General features: G+C 36.5%; 1 protein-coding gene across 1 annotated transcript in view; it reads right to left on the bottom strand.

Moving 5' to 3' along the window:
• Positions 1-5710: 5710 nt before the first annotated feature.
• The window catches only part of LOC136233700 (uncharacterized), a 65536-nt gene continuing 57019 nt past the window's right edge, over positions 5711-14227 (bottom strand). The window contains exons 9-13 of the mRNA XM_066023409.1: positions 8505-8725; positions 8300-8424; positions 7023-7268; positions 6650-6893; positions 5711-5901 (exon numbers count right to left, since the gene is read on the bottom strand). Of these exons, the coding sequence (XP_065879481.1) occupies positions 5711-5901; positions 6650-6893; positions 7023-7268; positions 8300-8424; positions 8505-8725 (1027 nt within the window). The remainder of the gene's footprint in view (positions 5902-6649; positions 6894-7022; positions 7269-8299; positions 8425-8504; positions 8726-14227) is intronic.

Genomic DNA, 14227 nt, shown 5'->3' with positions numbered 1-14227 from the left:
TCGGTCAAGTAGAGGATGGGCTTGTTCTTCTTGCAGCCGGTGCGGCTCTCCGAGTAAGAGAGCTTGATTATTGCGGGTTGTTATAGTGAGTTCTTCAAGAATGAGACAAATATCTCGGGTACTCGTGTCGTGCTTCTATTCTATCGCTCTTAGAGACTCCATGATATGCTTCACGTTGCCTTCTAGCGTCTCAACTCGTTGCTCCATGGATCTGGTGGCTTCGTTTGTGATACGTGGTTGAACCATTTCCGAGAAGAAGTCTCCGGAAGGAAAACGACTCAGCTCTGATACCAACTGATGTAGAGTGAAATCGACTGAGAGTTTTAATCGTAAACTCACAAAGAATACAATCTTTTCAAGCTAAACTTGAAGGTTGAATAAACCCAAAACAAGGATGAACCTTGAGCTCCAATGGAGGCTTGAGATAAATTTCATAAAAGTTAGGTTTCATTACAAATAATGGAGCTTATATACTCCAACAAAATGAAAGGGGAAAGACTAAAAGCCATTGAATAGGGTTTCTAACAAAACATAGGACAAGGGCTAGGATGGGAAGGGTAAGAATTAATGGCAACCTAATAAATATTGGGTGATGGCAAAACAGTAATTAATCAAGGGCAGGATTGGTCCCCCCCCCCCAATGGTAGAACTTGGAGGAGAAGTATGCTCCTGGCAGGACACGCCCCGCGTGGACCTTGGTACGCCCCGTGTGACTGAGCCACTAAGATGTGAGAGTCTTCGACGAGCACTTCACGCATGGCATTCCGGATTCACGACCCGCGTATTGGAGCCTCTGATCCTGGTGGTCCTCGCTGATGGACTTCACGCGAGGCGCCCCTGGTGGTATGCCCCGCGTAGTCGGCCTCCTGGACAATCTTCACTTCGGACTCTGGTTTCACGCCTCGCGTACTTGGAGATGCACCCCGCGTCATTGATCTCATGGATAATTCTTCGGCAAGGGAGTCCTTTACGCCTTGCGTGCCTGGCTGGTTAGCCCGACTCTCGCTATCCTCGTCTCTTAGCTCAGAGCTCGGTCTTAGGGACAGGATGCCCTCATCAAGTTAATCACTAGCTTCAGCAATCGTCAGACAATTGCAATACATGCCAGTCGGATCATCGGGGAAGTCAATACCATAAGGCAGGTGATCAGCCTTACCTATGGTTGCAAACACAAGAGCTATGCCAAACAAATGGAGCTTTTTCTGATTTTCCATATCAATGACGAGGTGAGTAGAAATGATGATGCCTAATTGTACCAACCTTAGCTTTGTATTTATAGAGTTAGAAAACTTTACAGTAAAACCTCTATATAGGAACACACTTGGGATCAGACTATTTGTATAACAATTGAGAGGTTCTTGCTAAATAGAGTTTGGTAACAAAGGTTTTACTGTATAGTAAATTTGCATACGCTGGTCCTTTGCTTAGTAGTGCAATGAAATTTTCTATGTTTCCTTAATTACAATGTACCAATTAGTTATATTATCAAACAAACAAAAATCTCCACAATTCCAACATGAGTTGTTCAGCGCGTTTTTTTTAAGTGAAGGCTCTTTCAATTAAAGTTTACTACATATAATGCAATGAGAGTTGATTTGAGTGGTAAGTTGATATCTATGTTCGACAATTTCTTATTGTAGATAATATGTTAATTCTATTGTACATATATACTAAAACTCAAATCTAGATATTCTTTAACTAGAAAAGAAATGTAATTTCTAAATTGAGACACAGAAAATTAATCTTCCATAGTGATATCACCACATGGCGTCTAAAAAACCTGAACCAACTCTTGGAGAAAGAGATCGTGTGACATCTCTTCAATGAAATAGAGTAGTATGACTGCATTTCAATGATTGGTTTATAGTATATCCCATCTTCTTATTCATTGTCTTCAAATATGTGTACTAAGTTGGTTGTCCTTCTTTGAAAATTTGTTTGAATGATGATTCGTTACACCGAAAACACTTCAAAGGAGTCGGTATTATAAATTGATTGTTTTTCCAAGACATCTCCTAATTAATATTTGTATAATATGTATTATTACCAGTGTTCTAAAAGTCGGCCAAGTCGCCGACTAATCGGCTGACTAGTCGGCGAAATTCAGAACACTGACCGATTTTTTATAACTGTGCGGGTTAAGTCGGGGGTCCGATATATTTCCACCTAGGCGGTTCAAGTCGGGGTAAATCGGGGCAAGTCGGGCTAGTTGGGCAAGTCAGGTTAGGCGGGCAAGTCGGGTTAGGCGGCTAAAAATCGGGCCAGGCGACAAAAAAATCGGGTTAGGCGGTTAAAAATCGGGTCAAATCATAAAATTATAAAAATTTTGCTACAAAATAAATAATACAAATAATTAATGATCACAACAACTACTAAAAATAATAAAACTAATTTACATAGCACTCTAAATAAAATTAATTTCAATATATTAAATTACGAATTAAATATTTTGAGGAAGAAAATAAAGAATTATTTGATGAATATGGAGAAAGTAGTAGACATATTTTTTTTTATGAATATTTATGGATATTTTATTATTTATTTAAAGTAAATATTTATAATATTTAGATAATATTTATTAATATTATTTTTAGATGTGATCATTTATATTTTAAATATGTTTATATAATATTTATTTAATTATAGATATAAAAAATAGAAAAATACCTATCCGATTAATCCCCGATTAATCTTTTGAAGTCTTGTCCGCCCACTTTTACAACACCGATTATTACTCATCAAATACATTTATTTACCCAAAATATAAAAGTTATTTCACATTTTTTTAATTAACTCTCAATCTATATTTAATAAATAAATTGATTAAAATATCAATTATTTGACTCTTTAAAGCCTCTATATATATATATATATATATATATATATATATATATATATATATATATATATATATATATATATATATATATATATATATATATATTAATAATAATAAAATTTTGATCATCCAAGTGACCGAGTGCAATGTTTTTCAAGGCGGATGAAACAATTCCAGAATGAGTAAAATATCTCCAGATGGGTCCAAGATGAGTGACCAAATTTAATTCAGGCCCAGAAAGCCCAAAGTGGAACTGCCAACTGCATAAGTCGGCCAAGCGAGTCCTTGACCGACAAGTAAATTGTGCCAAGTCACATAGAAAAACCTAGTGGCATTTAATCTTAATATTTTTTTTTTGATAAATTAATCTTAATATTTTCAGACATAATCAATTTTAACTATATACGTTGTCAAAAATTTCAAAGACTGATTTTATTATTATTTAATTATCATATTGAATCTTCTAAAAATTAATTATATCTAGAATTTTTATTGTATTATTAATATAATTACAAAATATTAAATGTGATATTAATATAGTTACAAAGAATCAACAAAAAAATATACGAAACCATTTCCATTTATCAACAAACGTGTTTGAAATATCTAATATGACAGTTAAATAACAGTCAAACTAATCTTTTTTTAATTTTTTATAACGTAGAACTAACATTGATCTTACTTGGAAACGTTAATGTTAAATTTTAACCATTTCGTACATTAAAACTAAATCTGCATTTTATCGAAAAATATAAGTTAAATTTGACCCTTATCCTTTAAGTACTAAAAATATAATTCTGTAATAAAAACACGAAGGTACAAAACGTCTAGCTCACTAAAATTTTTAATGAGCTAATATTTTTAAAATTATTTTAAACAAGTTCAGAAATTAATAAAAAAATTTCTAAAATATAGAGGGTGTTTGTTTCAGCTTTTCGGAGGAGCGTTTAGCGTTTCACTCCAAACTACAGGAAATATAGTTTTTGGTTAGGTTTATATAACCGCAACGTTTAGCATTTTCTCTGAAAACTGCAGGGTTTTGGAGCGTTTCACGAAAAGCTCACAACTGTTTGTTAGTTATATGCTATTGACAAAATTATCCTTCTTATTTCCACAAAATATGTTTATTCTTTAACATTATTTATATTTCTACATAATAATTACCGGAAGAACAATGTTTTGTTGCGTTTAATGAATTTTTTATTTTTTATATAGATTATTTTTATTAATTTATATAACACATTTTTTATTTTATAATAGGATAAGGTGCAAAAATACCCCTAACATTTGTAACTAGTAGCAATTTTACACTTAACGTCTAAAATTATTCAATTATACCCTAATGTTGGCAGCCAAAAACAATTTTACCCCTAACATTGACAAGTTGGGTCAATTTGAGAAATAATTTATCAAAATGTATTCTTGGTCATGAATGTTGTCATCTACACTTCATATGTGCACTATTTTATCATTGTTAGTAACAGATCACAAACATATGATTAAACGTGAATTTTTTTTAAGAAAATAAAAAAAATATATTCTTTTGTACGAGTTGGGAAAAAAATTCAAATATTTCATCGAATTTATAAATATTAATTTTCAATTTTATTATTAAATCACAAAAAAATATGAAATCTCTATTTTAGAACTACTGATATGTGCAGTTGGTGTAAAATAGACCTGTTCAAAAGCCCACTGGCCCATCCAAGCCCGCTCTTCAAAGACTGGGCTTGGACATACATGTTTAGTAATAGGCCTAGCCCGGCCCAAGCCCGCTCTTCAAAGACTGGGCTTGGACATACATGTTTAGTAATAGGCCCAGCCCTGCCCAAGCCCGCTTAGACCCGTGCATAGAGTATGTTGGGCTTGGGATTTGTCTCAAAACCCAGGCCCAACCCAGCCCGGCCTGAAATTTTAATAATAATTTTAATTTAATAACTTTTATAGTTTAATAAACTTTATATTCCAAAAATAAAAAATTTAAATTTCTTCAACATAAAAATTTTCAAACGACGTGTACATATTACTATTTTATTTATTACTATCAAAAAAGTATTTTTTTATTTAGGATTGCATTAATTGATTTTTATTAAAATAATCCTCTAAAATTTAGTTTATTGTATTTTATTATTTATATTTGTATTATAATTTTTTAGTTTAATTTTAATTTTTAAAAAATACAAAGATATTAGTTGGCCGGGCCGGGTTGGGCTTGTGAATTAGTTTTTTTAGCTTGGCCCAGCCCGGCCCGACCCCGATATAAATATAGTGCGGGCTTGGTTGGGCTTGGACAAAGTAATTATGTCATAAGCCCGGTTAGGCCCGGCCCAAGCCCAGTCCGGCCCAGCCCATGAACAGGTTTAGTGTAAAATAAGAAATAAAATATCTATGTTTTCTAATAATATCTGAAATCGAGCAATATTAAGGGTAAAATTGCTCTTAGCTGTCAGGTAAAATTGCACCATTTTAGACGTTAAGAGTAAAATTATTTCTAGTTGTAAATGTTATGGGCATGTTTTCACATTTTCCCTTTCATAATTTCATCATTGATTAATTTAAAACATGTCCATTTTAGACATTTTAAATCTGAACAACAACAGTTCAATATAATTTTACTAAACACTAGTAATTAAACATCTGATAATAAACAGCTAACAGTAACAGCTTACTGCGACTGGAAACAGCTAACATCAATCGCAACAACTATTAGTTAACAGCTGAACCAAACATACCCTAAATCAACATCGAGGATTAAAATTTTAGAATTAAGTAAATTGAAGTATAACTAATTGTGCAGTAATCTAAGTCTCATTAATTAAATCAAACCTATTTACAAGTTAAAATAGCAAAACAAAATAGTGGAAATAAGGGTCAAAACTTTAAGATAGTAGCCTTGATAAGACGATACGCTGCCGTTCCAATAAACTTATTAACATATTCAGTGGGATGGAATCCATCCCAGAACACTGCAAGTCGCCTATTCTCGCACACTGGTCTGTTTGGGATGCACAGTCCGATCTCATTTAACTCACAGCAACCGCTTAATGTTACATTATTTATACCTGCATTTTCAAATATTAGACTCATCAGGATTTTATTTAGGGATATCACTCACTAATATATCTCCAATAGAGTCAAATTACTCTCCGACATGTAGGGCTGTAAATGAACTGACCCATTCAATTTATAAATGAGCCGAGTTTGAGAATAACAAAAATCAGCTCAAATGAGCACGCTTAGTTATAGGTTTATGAACACTAATTATGAGAAAGCTTGGTTCGATTATTATTTTAACAATAGTAGGAAGAAATGTAAAACAACGTACTTTTATATAAATTTTAGGTTCTTAGGTTTCAAAACTATAAAGTCATGTGTTACAGAAATTTTAGTTTTCGCCAAAGTTTTCTTTAATGATGCTCTAACGCTGGCAATAATGTGGCGGGACATTTTTCGCCACAAAACGCTTTTAGTGGCGAAACATTAATCTTTTAAGGAGAAACATTTCCCTACAAAAACGTTGTTTTTTGCAGTGGTTGTTCACGAGCGAAGTTAATGAACAATATCAACGAGCTGCTCGTGACAAACTCATTAACAAGCTCGCGAGCTGCTCACGAAAAAATATTGAGTTCGAGCTGTCAATATTTTTAACGAGCCGAGCATGAGCATGTCAAAACGCACCTCGATTACAGCTCTACCGAGATGGAGAAGCACACAACAAGACATTCGCAGACGGATCAATTTCCGTCGGTGAACCGTTGGTGCTCGTTTGATCACACGAAAAGAAAACTAAGTTATTGCATGTATATTTACCCGGAATATACGTTGCAGGTTCGTATCCGAGTGAGCCAATTTGAAGAAATTTGGCACCAGGAAGGGCGAGATTTAAGCGAAAAAGAAGCAAAGCAAGTCGTTGGTTGAAGAAATTGGCAGCAAAATTAAGCTTGTCAACACAAATAGAGCTTTTTCTGCTAAAAAGGATTGTTGAAACAGGCGTGCATCCTATGCTCGACACTGAATTCACTCCCACCTTCCTTGCTCCAAGCGCATGTAATAGCTAGAGAAATTCAAATTAACCCACAATTTTATTATATATATATATGTAGGACAGAGAGAAATTTTACAGCACTTTGGTGAGTAATACTCCCGAACCAATGAAAATTGAATCCAGTGAAATATAACATACCCTTAATTGCACTGAAAAGTGGTCCATTAGAAGACCAGCATACTGAAAAGGAGTGTACAAAGTGCTTGTATTGTAGCCAGGCATGAAGTAATTGTTAATGTAATCATTATTTCCAGTGGCAACCAAATAGAAGCATTTGTTTAAATGCTCGAAAGCAGCTGTTTCATTGTTGTTGAAAAGGTCGATTATTCGTGACACTGTAACTTGGTGATTCTGCAACTGCTTCGTCAACTCTACATTATCACCCTGCAACCACCAATTCCAAATTTATTTAATGTAGATTTATCTCTAATGTATTAAATATTAAAAATTTATCTTTAACATTACCATTACTTGACAATAAATTTGAACCGCTATTTTACTACGACATCAGACCTTCAAAACAAGTTTGTCGATAAACACATTTTATGATTTTGGCATTTATTTGTAACTATGTTCACTTTTTTTGGGGTTAATTTATATGTGCCAGAGTGAAAATTAAATAACGAGTTTGAACAACGGCAAATTAGTCGGGTCAATTTTTACAAATTTAACCTTAATGTTTCAAGCGAAGTTTAATTGTGAAAAATTGTGAAATTTTTTAGCCATACGCTATAGAAATTGTGAAAAATTAATACTAATGTTTCCAAGCAAGATTAATTTTAGCCATACGCTATAGAAAGTTTGAAAAAATTGTTTGACTGTTAGTTAACTGTTACATCGGATCTTCCAAACAAGTTTGTCGCTAAAATGAAGCAATTTTGTATATTTTTTGTTGTTTTTTTTTAATTATATTAATAATACAATAAATATTTTAGATAGTTTGACAAAAAAAAACTGTGATTAATTTATATATAACAGATTTAGTTTTTTTGCATTTTAACAAAAATTTGTAATTTTGATAGTAATATTGCAAATACTTTAGATATCATTGATATTTGAAAGGTTAAAGTTGACAATTAAATACCAATTAAACTATTTCTTTCTAATTTTCGATAACGTACGGCTAAAATAGATCTTGTTTGGAAATGCTAGGATTAAATATGCATCATTTTCTAGATTAATGCTAGATCTATGCTTCTCTTAGAATATTAGGGTTAACTTTGGTGCTTTGGGGTACAATTTTACCATTTGGTATCACAAAAAGTTTAGGGGGCAAGTGTAACTCCAATTGAGTATTAGAATATTTTCCACCAATTTTTTATTCCAAATAAGGAAAATAAACTACTAATTGATGTTATCATTTAATTAAATGCAAACAAGGGATACTTGTTCTTATATATATTTAAGAAAATTACCGCTTGTTTGCCAGTTTCATAGAGGATTCCAGAAGCTCCCGATGCATAATTTACACCATCCAATATTTCAGACCCATTAGCTTTTAAAAACGAAGGAATTAACTTTTTAAAACCCAATAGCTCACCTGCAAAAGTTCATGTAACACCCCTGCTTAATTAATTAATTAAGACCATGATACTAATAATTAAACAAATAATAATATACCAATTGTATCAGCTGAGGTTTTGCCGTTGGTGAACCTTCCGGTCGGACCGTCGGGAAAATCAATTCCATAGGGTGGATAATTTACTTTAGTTTCAGTGATAAGATTGTTGTTGTTGCCATTATCAACTAAGGAGTCTCCGAAAATGAAATAACATGGAACTTGTTTTTCTTGATTGTTATCATTATTAACAAAAATGGACTTTGAAACTATGATTAATAGGCTAAATGATAGCAATAAACATTGTGGTTTTATTATATCCATTTTCAATTTAGAGAACTGGAAAATTATAGCTATGGGATTAACTTATTAACCCATTTAACCTTTACAATAATAGATAAATGGTCCTTGAATTTGAATTTTTGAGGCAGAGAGAAAGAAAAGGACCATCATAAGGGTAAATTTTAATAATTGTGTGGTAACTCCACTGCCAAGGAAATAGTCTTTTCTCCTTTTTATGATTTTCTCTCCAATTATCTTTTTCTTTTTTTTTTATTTTAAATTCCAGATCTAACGCTTACACAAATTCAATCAACATATAATTCTTTCAAAATAAAATTAAGGCCCCTACACTCTCTTTTTTGTGTACATTCAGCCCTTAGCTATGTAGTCCTTCTATTTTTACACATTTAGCTTAAACATATTGTTAACAAAGAGGCAGAGCCCAATGGGCCTAAAGTGTTAAGGGTCTATTCAAGGAAGGGTAGAAAATGAATTACCTAGAGTAAGATTGTGGTGTTGTCTTTAGTAGTGTTAGTTATATAAATGGGGAAAGGAGAGAGAAGGGGATATTATTGTGTTTTGTTATTTTGGGTAATGCCCTACAGTTGGCAGGAGGAGAGGGGATTGTGTCCCTGCGTAGTCATTTTGTAACTTCATAGTGAAGGTTACACGGTGAGTGATGATGATTCTATCAAGAGAGCAGGGTGCTCGTGCAACGCAGACGGAAGGAAGTTCTGGTGAAGATCTCATGCTAGGGCTACACCCCACTCCAAGACCTCCGAGGAGACACTTGGAATTAGGTGCAGCAACAACACAGCCAATGCTGAACCATCCTTGGCCAGCAGAAGAGTGAAACTGCCTATGTTCGATGGAGCCATCCCACGAGGGTGGCTCACCAGAGCAGAGATGTATTTCCGGATCAACCGTACACTAGAAGAGTTTTGGTTGGATAACACAGAAATTTGTATGGAAGGACCGGTGATAAACTGGTTCAGCCTCCTTCGGGAATCAAATCCGAATTTTACATGGGAAATTTTCAAAGGGGAGTTTTTGCAGCGTTTTGGTCATTTGGAAATACCTAATCCATATGAGGAACTTGCAAGTATTCAACAGCAAGGATCCATAGCAGACTTCATTGAAGAATTCGAATTAATTGCTTCCTTGGTTCCTCACCAACCAGAATTACAATACGTGGGATATTTCGTTAAAGGTTTGAAGGAGGAAATTCGTAACAAGATTAGGATGCATCACCCTCCTACAAGATTGGAGGCAATAAGGTTAGCCCGGACGGCAGAATCGACCATCACGAAAGAGAAGAGAGTCGGTGGAAATTTTCACGTTGGAATGAAGGAAAGAGGTTCTGGTGCAGGTCACGTGACCTCAAGCACTTGGAGAGGGTTTAATGATTCTAGGGCTACTGGGTTGGGCCGAGATGGATCTAATGGGCTAGGTCAAACAGCAAACCTAATTCAGGGATAAGCAGTGAGAATTCGAGAGCCTTTTCACTCTCATCTGTCACGCAAAACTCAATGATATTGAGGAACAGAGGAACAAAGCACATCACGCAAAAAGAATGGGATGACAGGAAGAGAAAGGGCTTATGTTTTTGGTGTGCACAACCTTACTCTCCGCAACATAGATATGGTGAGGGGAAGTTGAGAATCTTGCTCCTGGCTGAAGATGAAGAAGTCAATGAGGAAGGGGAAATTGTTTTTGCAGAGGCCACATTTGTGGAGGACGGGAACGGAATGGATGAGAATGGCGAGTGTCAAGCCTTAGAGTGGAATGGAATGGAGGATTACCAAGAGGCTGATTTAAAAACTTTCAAGTTCATGGGCATAATTTTGGGAATACCAATTTCATTTTTGGTGGATAGTGGGGCTACCCACAAATTCATATCGCATCGTCTGGTGAAATCGTTGGGCTTGCCGAAAGAAGAGGGGAAGAAACTGGTCATCAGATTGGGAGATGGGTATCAAGTGAGAACTTCACATCATTGTCTGCAGCTTAAAATAGTGATGGGTGATTTCGAGTGCAAAATTAAGGCTATTGTGCTCGATATTAGGAACTTAGATTTAATACTCAGAATCGACTAGTTGAAAATGTTGGGGGAGGTCCATCACGATTGGAAATTAAAGAAAATGAGATTCTGGAAAGACGGAAAACAAATTGAGATTAGTGGGATGGATTCAAGACGCCGTGAACCGGCATCACTCCATGTCTGGCTAGAGGAAAAGGGTGCAGGTTTGGTGGAAATTAACTCTGAGAGGATTGGTAAGCACTGTGTGAAAAAGGAAGTTGTGGATGGGAGAAAATTGAAGCAATTAGAAGGGTTGCTTGGGAGGTTTCAGATTGTTTTCACTGAGCCTAGGGGACTGCCCCCCCCCCCCCCCCCCAAGGAAGGTCTGCAATGCTATCAATTTAGTCCCCGAAAGCGGGCCGCTGTGTGTACGACCATACTGTTATCCACATTACCACAAGGATGAAATCGAGAAACAGGTGGAAGACATATTGGAGCATGGAATAATTCAGAATAGTAACAACGCGTATTCGAGCCCGGTTTCGCTAGTGAAGAAAAAAGACGCATCATGGCGGTTGTGCGTTGATTACAGGGCCTTGAACAAACAAATTGTTCCAGATAAGTACCCAATTCCAATAGTAGAAGAGCTCTTAGATGAGTTACAAGGGGCAAAGTACTTTTCAAAGATCGATCTTAAGTCGGTATATCATCAAATTCAAATGAATCGAGGTGATGTTGAGAAAACAGCTTTCCATACTCATAACGGGCATTACGAATATCTCGTGATGCCATTCGGTTTAACTAACGCCCCAACCACGTTTCAAGCAGTTATGAATGACATATTTCGTCCTCTCTTAATAAAATCAGTGCTTGTGTTCTTTGACGACATTCTAATTTTCAGTAAAACTTGGGAGCAACATATAAGTCATTTGGCAGAATTATTGGAGATCCTGAAGCAGCAAAAATTTGTAGCAAATAGGAAAAGATGTCAGTTTGGGGGATTGACGGTTGAATACTTGGGGCATATAATTATAGAGGAGGGTGTTTCCATGGACCCAACCAAGGTTGAAGCAGTGTTGTTATGGCCGGTTCCAAAGACGGTTGTAGACACCGAGTCGGAGGACCTGTGACGAAAACCTGAAAACAAGACGGTGGAAGCGATTGATTCCGGAAGTTTTGAAAAAAAATAATAAAATAAATAAGTTACGGTGGGTCGCTGTTGTTGATTGGATGGCTCGCGAATGCTTAGCGGCATGGTGCGAGTACTTAGCGGCGGCCGGCGCGCGTTCGACGACAGTCGGACACCCGCTCGACGCCCGTCGGACAAACGCATCCAACCAGGAATAGCACGCGCTCGACGTCCGAGCAATGCACGAGCTTGGCAGCGCGGAACACACGTTCGGCGGTCACGACGCGTGGACGCCCGACGGCGTGGAACGTGAGCTCGACGGCCGCAGGGGGCGTGTACGCCCGGCGGCGCGAGACGCGCCCCGGCGGCTGTTGGGCGAGCGCCCAACCGCGTCGGGCTGACGCCCAACGGCAGTTGGGCGCGCACGCCCAACCTCGCGTTGGGCGCTCGCCCAACGCTGTTGGGCGACCGCCCCACAATGTTGGGCGGTAGCCCAACGCAAGGTTGGGCGGCCGCCCAACATGCTTTGGGCGGCCGCCCAACCCCCTTGGGCGACGCCCGATTTTACTCGGGCGTCGCCCATTTGTCCGGGGACCCGTTTGCCTATAAAAGGCACGGATCCCCATGCATTGAAAAAAGGAGGAGGGAGAGAGAATTTTTGATGCTTTCTCACTCTAAACATTTTTAGAGAGAGAAAGTCAATTTTTTGGAGAAAATATTTTTTTCCCAAAAAAATCCAAATTTTCCAAAGTTAAATTTTTACTAAAAAAACACAAAAAACCGAAAAATCACGACTCGTGGAATCAATCGGCTTCGTCTGTCAGATACCGAATTTAAGGTATTATCCGAGGACTAGACTCTTTTATTTTATTTAATTTATTCCTTTCCTTTATTTATTTTTATGTTATAGTTTTTTATTTATTTAGTTATTCTTTTATTTTATCACGTTTTATTTAATTTGGCATATTTATTTAATTTTCGTCTCGTGTTGAATAAAATTCGGTTTTGCTTTAAAATAAAAAACCTCGTTTTGATATCCCAATACGAACCGTGATCCGATAAAAAGGTAGTTCGGGTGTTAAAAACGTTGTAATTATAAGTTTTAATTTAAAAGAATTTCCGAATAATGTTTTAAAATAAAAACGTCGTTTTAGGAACTTCCGTTATTGACTATGATCCATTTTTGGGAGTTCGGAAATCCAAAACGATTGAATTAGACTTAATTTAAAGCTTTTGAATAAATCTGGAAACAGTTGGAGTAGTTCTGTAATTTTCCGTTTCTGTCACTAATTGCTGTTTACCGACGGATTTTCCGTCGGTAAATCTGCTGGAATGTAAAAAATGTTGTTTTGGTCCATCCTTCTTAACTTTTGAGCTTTTGATCCTTTATATATATATATATATATATATATATATATATATATATATATGTATAGTTATGTAATATATGTTTTCAAATTATTTTTTTAGACATTTGGTATATATAATTATTTAGGATGTTTGTATATCATTTTTTATTTTATTTTTAAATATAAGTATATGTATATATATATCTTTTCTTTTCTTCTTCCTTTACTTAAATGGTAATTAATCTCATTTTAGAGGCTTAATATCACTACACATATACTAGCATTTTTATTCACGACAGTGATGACCTCTTCGGATGGCGATGCGCCGTTCGCCATCGCTCACCTCTTCGGAAGGGAGGCTTTTGCTCGTTTCACTTCCCGAGTCTCTGAACCTGTGATGACTTCGTCCATTGCTCCACCCTCCTTCGCGGCGGCTCTAAAAAAGACTATTTCTGCAACATCAATCCCGACGCCATCCCAGCCGATTATCTCTGAGGAGGGAGGATTTATGGCTGTCAAAATCCCACAAGCACTCTACGAGGAGAGAATCAAATCAGTCCAGCACTCGGTGATTGGGAGAATCACATTGAGCAAGGGTGACAGGCCCTGGAAACATGCTGAGTTGAAGCTGAAATTGAACCAGGTATGGAAGAGGGATATGGATTGGAAATTGATATCACTCGGCAAAGGCTTCTATCAAATTGTAATGCCGGATGCCAAAGCTCTTCAAGCAATATGGGGGCTTGGTGCAATTTCGCTGAAGCCAGGAATTACCCCTTGGACCCCTGGCTTCAACCCGGATCAACATAAGTCCACCTCTGCACAGGTCTGGGTAAGACTTTACAACCTGCCTTGGGAATTCTGGGACACAAGAATTATAGCCAATATTGCTAGGGCTGTCGGGGTTCCTCTGCGCTTTGATCAAAACACGGTTAATGGCGAGTTCGGACACTATGCTAGAGTGCTCGTCGATGTGGAGTTGACTCGTGATATTCAATATAAGCT

This window comes from Euphorbia lathyris, chromosome 6 (genome assembly GCF_963576675.1).
Source record: "Euphorbia lathyris chromosome 6, ddEupLath1.1, whole genome shotgun sequence".
Taxonomy (NCBI): domain Eukaryota; kingdom Viridiplantae; phylum Streptophyta; class Magnoliopsida; order Malpighiales; family Euphorbiaceae; genus Euphorbia; species Euphorbia lathyris.
Note: the sequence above shows the minus strand (reverse complement) of the source record. Positions and strands in the feature narration are given on the sequence as shown.